Genomic DNA, 12,929 nt, shown 5'->3' with positions numbered 1-12,929 from the left:
AAGGAGGGGAGAGGGCAGCCGATAATCCTCTGTGCAGTAGTGATCACCCCTTTTGGAAGCCGCTCTCTTCCCATCTGCCACTGTGCAACTGGAGAACCATACACAGATGATGCAGTAGGTTAAGACACCTCCCTACAGCACAGCCGCGTAAAAAGGACACCAGGAGCTTTCCATTCAGTTGTTGTTTCCTTGTGTCTCAGATGGTACAGTCTTTGCTGGGCCTTCTTAACCACCGCGGCAGTCTGTACGCCCCAGGTCAAGAAAAATTATCAGAGAAAAATTATGTGTATGCCAATTGCATTGTAGAAGAAACTCATCTGGACTGCTGCTGCTGCTGCTGCTGTTGTTGTTGTTGTTGTTGTTAATTCGATTTGATAGACCACCCTACCCCCAAAGGGCTCAGGGCGGTGTACAACAGAACAACAACAAACATAGTAAAACAAATCGAATGATCCCAGCTAAAAATAATACAAAACCTTAAAACTATAGCAGCAGTATCCTTCAATAAACAGTTAATAATTAATAACAAGAGACGTCTGGCATCACACCCCAGTGATCAAATCCTGCAAGTAGGGGCTGGCAGGATGGTCAATACACAGCCAGTGCACAGGCCAATAAGCAGAGGGGGCAGAATCAGCGGTCAGCCCCAAGCCAGGTGGGAACAGCACAGTTTGCAGGCCCCATGGGAACTCTCCAAGGGTCCTGTAGGGCCCTAAACTGCTGGAGGGGAAGAAGCTGCCCCACGCAGGGGCAGGGCCAGGGACCAGGTAAACAACACTCCTTGGCCTGGGATGGAGGCTGGCCAGCCGCGATCATAGGAGGGCAGGGGACCACCAGCAAGATTCCGGCGCTGAGCCGAGCCGAAGGGGTGCTGCCTCGGGACGCAAAGCGGGGTGGATGCTACCCATTTACCCTTTGTTGCGCCTCCTAAACCACAGCAAATAAAAAGTGTGTCATCCTTCTAAATGGTGTTGTATGGTACAAATAAAACAATGCCCTTCGGACATCCAGTGAGCAGAGAACCCTTCCCACCTCCAGTTTGGGATGTGGAACAAAATACAAGAAGCACTATATCTTGTGAGAAATGGAAGGTGGAGATCATCTTAGGTAGGCAGTGTAGACTAGGGTGCTGCATCACCTTGTCCCAAGGGAATTCATGAAGGGTGGATCATGTCTAAGGACCCACAGGTCCCCCACCCTCCCAACCCCCGCTCCAATTTGAAGTTATGGCCACAAGGGAGGCTGTCTAATATGAAAAAGTGGAGAGCTGACATGTGGCCATGAGTTCAAAGAGTTTGCCCATAAGTTGCGACAAGATAAGAGACAAGTTCTACAGAGATACATGTGAACATAAGAAAGAGCCTGCTGGATCAGACCAGAGTCCATCTAGTCCAGCTCTCTGCTACTTGCAGTGGCTTCACTTGGAGTGCGGGTTGGAAAAAAAGGACACACTCATCCAATAGGGAATGAAGAGATAGCTGACGAATGAACTTTAACTGACAAATCAGACAGTCCAGCATCTTTGAGAGTTAACATTCAAGCACAGTGGGCAAGTTGCAATGTTCAGGTTTGACCCACTTCCAAACTTATTCTTCTTAGCAGTATATAACCTCCTTGTCAAGGCCTGGCAGGATGACACCAGTATTATAGCTTCTAGGACGAGTGGTAGGCCGAGACCTTCACTCTGGATGTTAAAGAAGATTTACAATTTACATCAGTTTCTGCCAGCATGGCCAATTGGCCAATTGGCCATGCTGGCAGGGGCTGATGGGAATTGTAGTCCATAACATCTGGAGTGCCAAAGGTTTACCACCACGGAGCTAGGATGTTGGGTTAAAATACTATGTTATTTGTTTATTTATTCATGCCATGTTATGCCATGTTATTCACTTCCTGTTTATTAATGTTATGCTCTTGCTGATCGTTATTGACTATTAGGATTATTGTTGCTGTTTACTGATGTTAAGCTTTGTTGGTTACTACTGAATGTTAGGATTACTGCTGTTGTTATTCTGCAGCTGTTGTTCACCGCCCTGAGCCCTTCAAATCTAATAAACCATAAACCATAAACCAGTACCTCATTTACTCTCTCTTTGACCTACTGCTCACTGAAGGATGTGCCAAGCTGTGAGGTACAAGGAAGTCACATCTTGGTGACGGATTGGGCTCATTTCAAACAGATCCTCGCAAGAGGGAAACTTCTGAAATCTCCCTTTGGACAACTTCCAGAGACTGGAAAACCAGGCCCTCTTGCTCCAAAGAGGGGTTATCAGAATACATTTGTCTGCTAAGATCTTGGCTATGGCTTGCCCTAGCAAGGGAAACAGAGGGAATCTATACAGAGGGAATCTATACAACTGAAAGACATCTCCCACGGAGTCTCGACCCATTCATGCTCAGGAGCAGAATCTTGGGCAAACAGGTCTATATGCAGAGTGCCCAAATGGCCGAATACTAGGTCTTCATGTTTAAAGATAAACTCATGTCGTCTCTGAAGGTCCTTGCTGAGGGCGTCCACTACAACATTGTCCTGGCCTAAAATATGTATGGCTCCAGATGTGGAAGGACTCTCTGCCTAAGGGTTGTGATTTTGTGCTTGCTAAAACAGAACTTTCCTGAGGCGTTGTCCATGCCAATGAGGATGGACTTGTCACACACCCAGGCTGAAAAGGTTATCAGAACATATTTTACAGTTCTCAATTCTAATTGGTTAATGTGAAGCCAAGTTTCCACTAAAGAACAAGACCTGTTTGCATACCAATCATTGCAGAGTGCATCCCATCCAGATACGGAAGAATCAGTAAAGAGCTGACAGTCATAATGTGACCCTGCAGTAAATTGTTCTGATCCCCCCACCATGCCAGGGAGTTAATGACTGCCCTTGGGATAGACAATTTCATTCACTGCAGGTCAAAACTGGTGTTAGAAACCAGTGCTGTAGCAACCTCAGGTATAGCCTAGAGTACACAACTACAGAAGTGGTCAAGACCATCAGACCCAGCAGTTTTTGTATCTGGAGCGCCCTCAGGAATCTATTAGTGATAAACTGTTCAACCAGTTTCCCAGTTATCATAGCCCTTGCTACATGCAGGAGTGCCTTATTTGCAAGTGAATCCAACACAGCTCCTATGAAGTCTATACGATGGGTAGGTTGTAATTTGGATTTTTCATAATTAATCATGAAACCCAAGTGCTGTACAATGGGGCTAGAGATGTGACCCACCAATGTTTCATTGGAGTCAGCCATCAAGATAAGGAAATACGCTACAACCTTGTGGTTCCATAAGGCCTTTTCTGAATACCCTCGGGGCTATGGCTAGCCCAAATGGCAGGACTGTGTATTTATACTTGTGTATTTCACATGTAAATCTCAAGTACTTCCTACAATTGTCATGAGTAGAGATATGGACAAACGTGTCCTTTAAATCCAGGATGGGGAACCACATATTGGGGTTGTGAAGAAGCATCCCATTCAGTGATAGCATAAGAATAGTTTTGACTTCCCGGTATTTATTCAAACACCTCAGATCCAGAATGAGGCATTTTCTACCTCCCTTTTTGCTGATTAAAAAATATTGGAGTAGAAGCCACCCCAGGTCCATTCATTAGGGACTTCGCTGATCGACCTTTTCAGAGGCGGGCTTGGCCCAGTTGGAGTTGGTAATATCAAGAATCCCCTTTTTATCATCATCATCATCGTTATCATCATCATTTTATTGATACAAAAACAGTAATACACAGCAAACAGGATCACTATGCTGGATTTTGTATTAAATCACATGTTGGACATTTCCCAAGCGTCTAGGACTGTGTGATGTATCGACGAATAATAAGTGCAGAGCCGAGTAGGGTGGCCTTTTGCAGCTGACATATGATTTTGTCAGCGGTGATTGTTTTTAAGCGCCGTCCAAGGTCTTTAGGCACTGTACCCAGTGTGCCGATCACCACCTTTACTGGTTTGTGCCAGAGTCTTTGTAGTTCAATCCTTAAATCCTCATATCATGTAAGTTTTTTCAGTTGCTTCTCATCAATTCTGCTGTCACCAGGTATTGCAACATCAACTATCCACATTTTCTTTTTTTTCCACAATCGTGAGGTCAGGAGTATTGTGTTCCAAAACTTTGTCAGTCTGAATTTGGAAGTCCCAGAGTAGTTTTACGTGTTTGTTTTCAGTGACCTTTTCAGGTTTGTGATTCCACCAGTTCTTTGTCACAGGCAGATGGCAGCTGTGGTACAAGTTCCAGTGAATCATCTGAGCAACAGTATTATGCCTCTGCTTGTAGTCCGTCTGCGCAATCTTCTTGCAGCAGCTAAGTATGTAATCTATTGTTTCGTCTGCTTCCTTGCAGAGTCTGCACTTGGGATCTGTAGTTGACTTTTCAGTTCTGGCTTTGATGGTGTTTGTTAGAATTGCTTGTTCTTGGGCTGCAAAAATCAAGCTCTCAGTCTCCTTTTTCAAAGTTCCATTTGTGAGCCACAATCAGGTTTTTTCCTTGTCAATTTTGCCCTCAATTTTTTCCAGGAACTGTCCATGGAGAGCCTTCTTTTGCCAGTTTTCTCTTCTGATTTGAACTGTATTTTTACGGTATTCACTCTTTGTCTTTTGCACTTTGAACAGTTTTTTACAATTGACTTTCATTCACTGTTTTTCACATAATCTGCCAGTGCACGTTTCTCTTCTTCCACCGTTTGCTTCACTTGCAGAAGCCCTCTACCTCCTGATATTCTGGGTAGGTAAAGTCTGTCAACATCACAACGCGGGTGTAATGAGTAGTGGATTGTCATTAGTTTTCTTGTTTTTCTGTCTAGATCATCCAGCTCTGCTTGCATCCAGTTCACAATTCCAGAAGTGTATCTGATGATGGGAATGGCCCAGGTGTTGATAGCCGTGATTGTATTCCTGCCATTTAATTTACTCTTCAAAAAATTTCTGACCCTTTGGATCGTATTCCTGCCATTTAATTTACTCTTCAAAAATTTTCTGACCCTTTGGACATATTATCTGCTGACCACATTTTTCACATGTCCATGCTTGATATTATCCAGCTGTAGTATGCCCAGGTATTTATAGGCTTCAGGTTGATTACACTTTATGGCTTGCCCATTAGATATCTCTATGCCCTTACTGTCAGTAATTTTCCCTTTCTTCAATGCCACTGTGCGCATTTGTCCAAGCCAAACTCCATACTGATGTCATTGCTGAAGATTCTGACTGTGTTGGTCAGTGACTGAATTTCAGTTTCTGATTTTCCATAAAGCTTAAGATCATCCATGTACAGCAAGTGGGAATTTTTTGGTGAATTTCTTGCAGTTTGATAGCCCAGGTTTGTTTTTTGTAGAATTGCTGACAGTGGGATCATTGCAATGATGAACAACAGTGGTGACAGTGAGTCACCCTGGAAAATTCCTCTCTTGATGCTGACAGTTCCGTAGCTCTGGTTGCCCACAAACAACTCAGTTTTCCAGTGTTTCATTGCATTTTCAGTAAACTTGCTAATATTTTCACAAACCCTGATGACATCCAGACATTTGATGATCCAACTGTGTGGCAGTGAGTTGAATGCTTTTTTGTTATCAATTCAAGTTGTGTATAGGTTTGTTTTGCAGCTTTTGCAGTTCTCCAGTATCATTTTGTCAATCAGAAGCTGATCTTTGGTGCCCTTACTTCTTTTATTGCCTTTTTGTTCAACGGGCAAGATGTTATTTGCCTCTAAGTAATCTTGGATTTGATCAGCTATTATGCCTGTCAGAAGTTTGAACATTGTAGGCAAACACGTTATTGGCCTGTAGTTTCCTGGTATTGTCCCTTTTGCTGAATCTTTCTGTATCAAATATGTTTGCCCAGTTGCTATCCATTCTTTGATGTTTCCAGTTTGCAGCATTTCATAGAATTGTTCGGCCATTTTTGAGTGCAGGCTGGTCAGATATTTGAGCCAAAATCCATTCAACTGATCACTGCCAGGTGATGACCAGTTCTTGACTTTCTTCACTCTTTTACTGATCATTTCCAAGTTTCTCATTTTGCTCTCTGAAAATTTCTTTTCGAAGTCTTTTATCCACCCAGCATTTTTGTTGTAGTCTTTTTCTGTTTCCCACAAATCTTTCCAGAATGTATATGTAGCTGTTTTTTCTGGTTTTTCATTCTTCACTGCCGCCTTCGGATTCAGAGTCTGGTAGAACCACCTTTGATCAGATTGGAAAAATTGATTTTGTTTGTACAGTATGACTCTAGCTTCATATCGTTCAATTTTTCTGGCTGTTGCTGTGATTTCTTGTTTCACAATTTCAAGTGCTTCTTCAATTTTTCTTGTGTTCAGCCAGTATTTTATTTTATCAGGTTATTCTTTATTTTGATGTTCTTCAGTTTTTGTTCCTTGATGTTCTTCAGATTGCTTGCATCTGATCGTAGGCGCTTGATTTTTAACTCCAACCTGATTTTCCATTTTGGTTTTCCAGTCATTTTTCTTGCGGGCTTCAGTTGTTGTATCCCCAATTCCTGTGTTAGTCACTGCTGTACTGTAGGCAAGCTGATTAGTTTCTTCTGTTGATGTTATCTGGACAGTGGCAAGTGAAGCATTCACATCTTCCATTAGGGGCGCCAGATGTTTTCTTGGCACCATTTTCAATGTTGGCTGTTATTATACACACAACAACACAGCACAAGTGTCTGGAATTCATCTCTGAATATCGAGTCCTTCCCAAGGATCTAGGATATTAGAGGTATTTGCGTAGAATATGTGTAATTCCTAGAAGTGCTGGTTTCTGCAGCATGTGGACTGATGTTCTGTCCAAGTTTAGGCTTTCCAGATGTTTTTCAAGATTTCTTGGCATTCCTCCTAGAGCACCGACGACTAGTGGGATTACTGTTGTTCTTTTTTGCCACGATTGTTCAACTTCAATTTGTAGGTCCTTGTATTTTGTGATCTTTTCCAGCTCTTTGTCCTCCACCCTGCTGTCAACTGGCACAGCAACATCTATGATCCAAACATGTTTTTTCTCTACCACTGTTATGTCTGGGGTGTTATGTGCCAGGTGTTTGTCTGTCTGTATTCTAAAGTCCCAGAGTATTTTTGCTTCTTCATTTTCTGTGGTCTTCTCTGGCTTGTGCTTGTACCAGATCTTGCTACAGGGTAGGCCGTACTTTTTGCAAAGGTTCCAGTGCACCATTGCTGCTAGCCTATTGTGACTATACCCCCTGCAGGCCAAACACTGAAAAAACATTAAAAAATACAAAAAACAAACCAACAGGGGCGGGGGTGGGGGCAGCAAAACTCCAACTGAACCAACTTCTGGGACTCACAAATGAACCTGCTGGTTACATGTCAATCATCAGTAATAGTGTCATCAATAAGATTAATCCACTCGATATTTCCGCATGCTCAAGGGAAGTTTTACTATGAGGAGCAGATGAATGAATGTGAGCAGAAAGGCCAAAGACTCCCCCCACCCAAATAGGCGTAATCACTATTACTTACCCTAACGTCCGGAATGCCGACTGATCCAAGTGAACCTGCCTTCTGTCGCGGTTAAAGCCCAGCTGCGGCCTCCAAGGTCTGCCATCGTTGTTTGTTTTCTCCCAGTCGCCCGGTTTCAGAACTGGTGATGGTTTTCTAAATATTAAAGAAGAATTCAGCAGGGACCAGAGCTGGAAAACCTGACGAGATCAAAGGGATCCTTGGAGCAGGACCACTCGAAAGGCCAGCCCCATGATCTCCATAACACAACAACTGATGAAAAACCAATAAGCAGATGTAGGACAGATATGAGGATTACTTACTTTGCCCCAGATAACATCACAGACTTAAAAATAAAGCCATCTTGGAACTGTGGATCTTTGAAGTTTATGCTGAGAATGAAAATATTTGGAAGAGTCACAAAGAAAGAATCAACAGTCAGCCATATCAAAATCAGCAACTAATTTGTTTTCTTAGACACGAAGCAAGGTTTTCACACACTTCTCTCTACTACCTCTTTCCCAGATGTATATCAGACCCGCAGAATATGCCCCCTCAAGACAAGTATTGTAATGCAAGCTGAAGGATGTGTTTGCCATCCTAGACAGCACAGCATAACCAGGAAGTTGACTGACCTCTCAGGGGGTCATGTTTGGCCAGGTGTGTCACAAGTTTCTGAGTAAATGTAGAAGTTCTAAGATGAGCAGATGGTCTTCTTTGGCTCACCAACTAGTTAAAACTACAGGAAACCAGGATTCCATATAACTGGACAGTTCTTACAATTGAGGGAAGCGAGCAGAGGGATCCATCCAGGGATCTGTATCAACTCTAATTTCATCAGAAAAGGTCTGGAGTCAAGGATGAACCATAGAGTGGTGACACCCAATTATTCATGTTGATGAAAACCAGAGCAGATTGCAAAAAACTCAGAGGATCTCTCCTGAGCAGACAGCAGAGGAGTCTCAGTGTACATTTGTGCTGAGTGTGGCGTACAATTGGGGCACCAAAGCCTGGCTGGTAGTGACTGACCAGGAAGAGAAGTAGTGGGGTTGGTGCTTGTGTGTTTTCAGGGCCCCTAGATGATCACTGAAGCACACAGCATGACATAGACCATAGGTGTCAACTTCGCGGCCCTCCAGATGTTATGGACTACAGTTCCCATCATCCCCTGCCAGCATCATGATGGCAGGGGATGATGGGAATTGCAGTCCATAACATCTGGAGGGCCGCGAGTTTGACACCTGTGACATAGACCTTTCCTTGATCCAGCAGGGCTATTTTTCTGTCCAAGCAAGGCTAGAACAGCAAATCAAGAGATGACACAGAAGGCAGCTGCCTCCCCCTCTGTGGATGGGTACTCTGGGGTGTCCCAATACTCTTTACTTCCCATGACATACTAGCAATTCCCTCACATTGGACTGTGCTGCACTAAGTTTAGGAACTCCTGAACTGGACAAATTATGCAAGTTTCACGCACCATGATGAAAGTCAGCTCCACATTAGAATAGCACAGAAAATGACAGCACAGAAGAAGAAGAGTTGGATTTATATCCCCCCTTCCTCTCCTGTAGGAGACTCAAACTCCTTTCCTTTCCAGCACTCCCCACAACAACCACCCTGTGAGGCAGGTGAGGCTGAGAGAGCTCAGAAGAACTGTGACTAGCCCAAGGTCACCCAGCTGGCGTGTGTTGGAGTGTACAGGCTAATCTGAATTCCCCAGATAAGCCTCCACAGTTCAAGAGGCAGAGCGGGGAATCAAACCCGGTTCCTCCAGATTAGAATACACCTGCTCTTAACCACTACGCCACTGCTGCTCCTAATGGGGCTCTCAAAGGAGACAAGGCGTTTTCGCCGCGGGCAAAATATGGCGGTCGTCATAGCGAAAGATCAGGCCGAGATTCGCCGCAGCAGCGAGGCGTCTTGGTCGCCGTCGCTGGCAGCTAAACCGGTGGCCGAGCCAGTGTGATCAGCAGCTTAAAACCACTCTTGTTCCCCATGTGGCCGGCCGCTTTCGACGCGAACAGCATACCGCCGGGCTGTCGTCAAAAAAAATGGCGTCGAACTATACGGCCGCCAAGTGCGCCGAAGTAGCGTCGAGGCAGCAGCTTCATGGCGCTTCGATGCCGAACCGTCACATTTCTGCGGGGAATGCGGGCGCCCGCAGCAGCATCGCCCTGTCTAATGGTAGCTTTTGTGGATCGTGCAATTTCAAGCGTGCCGTCGCTACCCAGCCGTCGCGAAGCGGCCAAACACAGTTTGGAATGGGCAAACCTGTAGTTTCAAACCCAGTATGCTTCAAATATGCATTCAGTTCCAAACAGTGCATTTGATACAAACCACCCATGATTTCTGATATTAAAAGTATTGTATCTGCAAGCCCGCAGAACCAAGAAGACAGCAGCCAGAGCAAAGTCCCTGCCCTTTGGTTCTTTCCCCTCCTCTCCACCCCCCAGAGGAGAAGCAGGCTAGGAAGTGTCACACATCACAATTCTAAGCTACTTTGCATTGTGACTGGCAAACACACACACAGCTCAAGTCATTCAAACGCCATTTACCTTATTGCTGAGTTCTGGTCCAGGTCACGCAGCACTGGCACAGGAGATAAAACCGTCCTAATGGAGAAGGGAAAAATGGAACAAGATTTCATTTTTTAGATGTAAGACTGGCTGCAAAACGGGGAAAAGTGGAAAATTATTTATTTATTTATTGATTGATTGATTGATTGATTGATTGATTGATTGATTGATTGATTGATTGATTGTTTCGGTTTTTATACCGCCCCATCCCCAAGGGGCTCTGGGCGGTGTACAGCACAAGCATAAATAAAATGAATTAGGTAAACTAATTGCAGTGAGTACTGAATGGAATACTTAATGCTTGGTAGGATGTTGGTTCAAAGTTTCTTATTAAAATTTTTATTATTAAAACTTAAGCTTATAAACAAAAAGCTTATAAACAAAAAAGGAGAAAAAAACCTCTACTGGAAAAAACATTTGACAAAAGGGCTCCCATTTTTGTCTGTACTGAGTATTAACAGACTTTAAAAAAGTACTACTTGCCATAAGTTTCACACTTTTCTTTCTATATCCTTTTTTCTTCTAATCCTCAAACCCACAAGGCAACAACCCATTTTTTCCTGTTCAACACAAAAAGTCTATTGGGGATTTCCAGTGATCCAAGAATTCAGATAAGTTTTTTTTCTTTAATCAAATAACTGAGTCATCTCCGCCAATCCCAACAACTTCACAAGCTATTCTTCTATTGTAGGTGCGCAAATGAAGTTTTCCATTTCACACATAACAATATTCTTGTTGCCGCTGTCATATATAAAGACAAGATTTCATTTTTTTTTCAAGTTGTCTGCCCTTGAGTCTCAACAGAAAAGCCTGTTTTCATCTGTACATTTAATGGAAAAATTCCTTGCTTTCAAAATGAAATAACTAAAGATTACTGATGCCTGTATCAAGGCAAGGCCGCCATCTTCTTGGTACACTGGGGATCGGTCCACATTCCCTCTGACTTTCCTTTCCCACCACAGAGCTGCGCTCTGCTATGCCATCCCTCAGGGCCCTCCTTAGAGGTGGGATCCAGCAGGTTCTCACCGGTTCCCGAGAGTGGGTTACTAATTATTGGTGTGTGCCGAGAGGGGGTTACTAATTGGGTCTGCTTTTCCGTTAGAAATTCCATTAGGTCCAAAAAAAAATCGTAAAGTCCTGTTGTTTCCTATGTGGCTAGTTAGTGAAGGTAGAAAACAGGATAATTCTCCCTGTTGGGCTGTTTTTAAAACATGTTTTAGTAATATGGTAAAGTTCCTTGTTTAAGGAAAGTATCCTTCTTTTGATTTCTAGAAACAAAATTGAGTATTTGAAAGTATTACGTATTTGACAGGCAGTCAATTAGAGGAGAAGTAGTTGTTTCTGTTGGCAGTAGACGATAGGACTTGCTAGAATGAGTTTAAATTATGGACAGAAAGATACCAGCTGGAAATTAGGAACTTTTTTTTACAGTAAGAGTTTTTTACAGTAACAGGGAAATTATTAATGCCCTGCCCCCGGAATGCCTGGCCACGCCCCCGTCATGCCCCGCCCAGCCCCATTGGCGCTACGCAACGGTTTGAATCCCACCACCATGGGAACCTGTTACTAAAATTTTTGGATCACACCACTGGCCCTCCTATGCCTCAAGAGCAGCATTTTGTGGAGATCGGAGGGCAGCCTGTGCAAGGAAGCTGGAAAGTTCAATTCTGCCCAGGGAATATTCAGTCTGGATCCAGACTTGCTATGTGGTAGGGGTGGCAAACACTTGTTTCTGGAGGAGAAATGTAATTTGGGCTACTATTTCAACATCTAGAAAATTAAAGGAGATTTCTTGTTCTTCAGAGAACACTCTACTACAGTGATGGCGAACCTTTGCGAGACCGAGTGCCCAAACTGTAACCCAAACCCCACTTATTTATCGCAAAGTGCCAATCTGGCAATTCAACCTGAATACTGAGGTTTTAGTTTAGAAAACTAGTTTTAGTTTAGTTTAGAGGGTTGGCTCCCTCTTCCTCCGCCCCACCCACTTGAGCAGGGGCCAGCCTGCTCTAGCCTCCAGCAAATCATGCGCGTACTGCTCTGTGCCTTTCTAGCATCTCTGCCTCCTCTGCACCCCCCCTCCGCCCCCCGGGGCAGCAGCCACCTGGAGCACAGGCACCTGGCCCGCCAGCCGAGTCTTCCCTGCTCACCGCGGTGTTCACATCGTACTCAGTGGCCCAGGCCAGCCTAGATGTGTGTGTAGGGGTGTGTGTGTGTGATTTTCCACCCCCCACATGATGAACTCTGTGTGAGAGTGCCAACAGAGAGGGCTCCGAGTGCCACCTCTGGCACCCGTGCCATAGGTTCGCCATCACTGCTCTACTAGTAAACTCTACTCACTTATCTGGAAGAACTGGATTCTCATTGAGAGTAAGTTCTCCTTGAATCCCATGACATAGTTCAGGAGGCATCTCCACTGGCTGTTGAGAAATTTAAAAACTTGATCAGCGAAGCCACAAAAGCATCCGTGACAAGCGACCATTTCATTTAGAACAAACTTAGCAAACCTCTTTGCCACCGGTCTTGTACAGTTCATGGATAAAGTCGTGAAGCTTGTGGTGTTTCCCAACAAAGATAACGTCTCCACCAAGACTATTTCTTCTGACTAGAGAAAGAATGGAAGGACATTAGACATCACCCACAAGGTAGTTCAGGAGTTCAACTTTACAACGTACAATTGTGTTCCTGCTACACAACTAAATAATTCCTAAACTATCTCTTTGAGACTGTGCACAGATTCTGTCCTGATGAGCTTTCAGTTCATTTTTCAACAATGTTGTAGTAAAAGAAGGATGTCAAATTGGCTCTTACTGCAATTCAAGGCAAGTGGGAACCCTTGCATGGTTTTAGAGAGGTTTTGTATTTGACCACAATGAGATGATCTCGTTGGACACACTTA

General features: G+C 44.0%; 1 protein-coding gene across 2 annotated transcripts in view; it reads right to left on the bottom strand.

The window, feature by feature from the left end:
* Positions 1–12,929, bottom strand: part of XRN2 (5'-3' exoribonuclease 2) — a 108,444-nt gene that overhangs the window by 35,245 nt on the left and 60,270 nt on the right. The window contains exons 22-26 of one of the 2 annotated variants that reach the window (XM_048515497.1): positions 12,538–12,635; positions 12,371–12,450; positions 10,010–10,066; positions 7,778–7,846; positions 7,476–7,610 (exon numbers count right to left, since the gene is read on the bottom strand). In XM_048515497.1, the coding sequence (XP_048371454.1) occupies positions 7,476–7,610; positions 7,778–7,846; positions 10,010–10,066; positions 12,371–12,450; positions 12,538–12,635 (439 nt within the window). Of the gene's footprint in view, positions 1–7,475; positions 7,611–7,773; positions 7,847–10,009; positions 10,067–12,370; positions 12,451–12,537; positions 12,636–12,929 lie in introns of those variants that run through there. The other variant, XM_048515498.1, reaches the window with a different exon arrangement.

The sequence above is a fragment of the Sphaerodactylus townsendi genome, linkage group LG14, assembly GCF_021028975.2.
Source record: "Sphaerodactylus townsendi isolate TG3544 linkage group LG14, MPM_Stown_v2.3, whole genome shotgun sequence".
NCBI lineage: Eukaryota > Metazoa > Chordata > Lepidosauria > Squamata > Sphaerodactylidae > Sphaerodactylus > Sphaerodactylus townsendi.
Note: the sequence above shows the minus strand (reverse complement) of the source record. Positions and strands in the feature narration are given on the sequence as shown.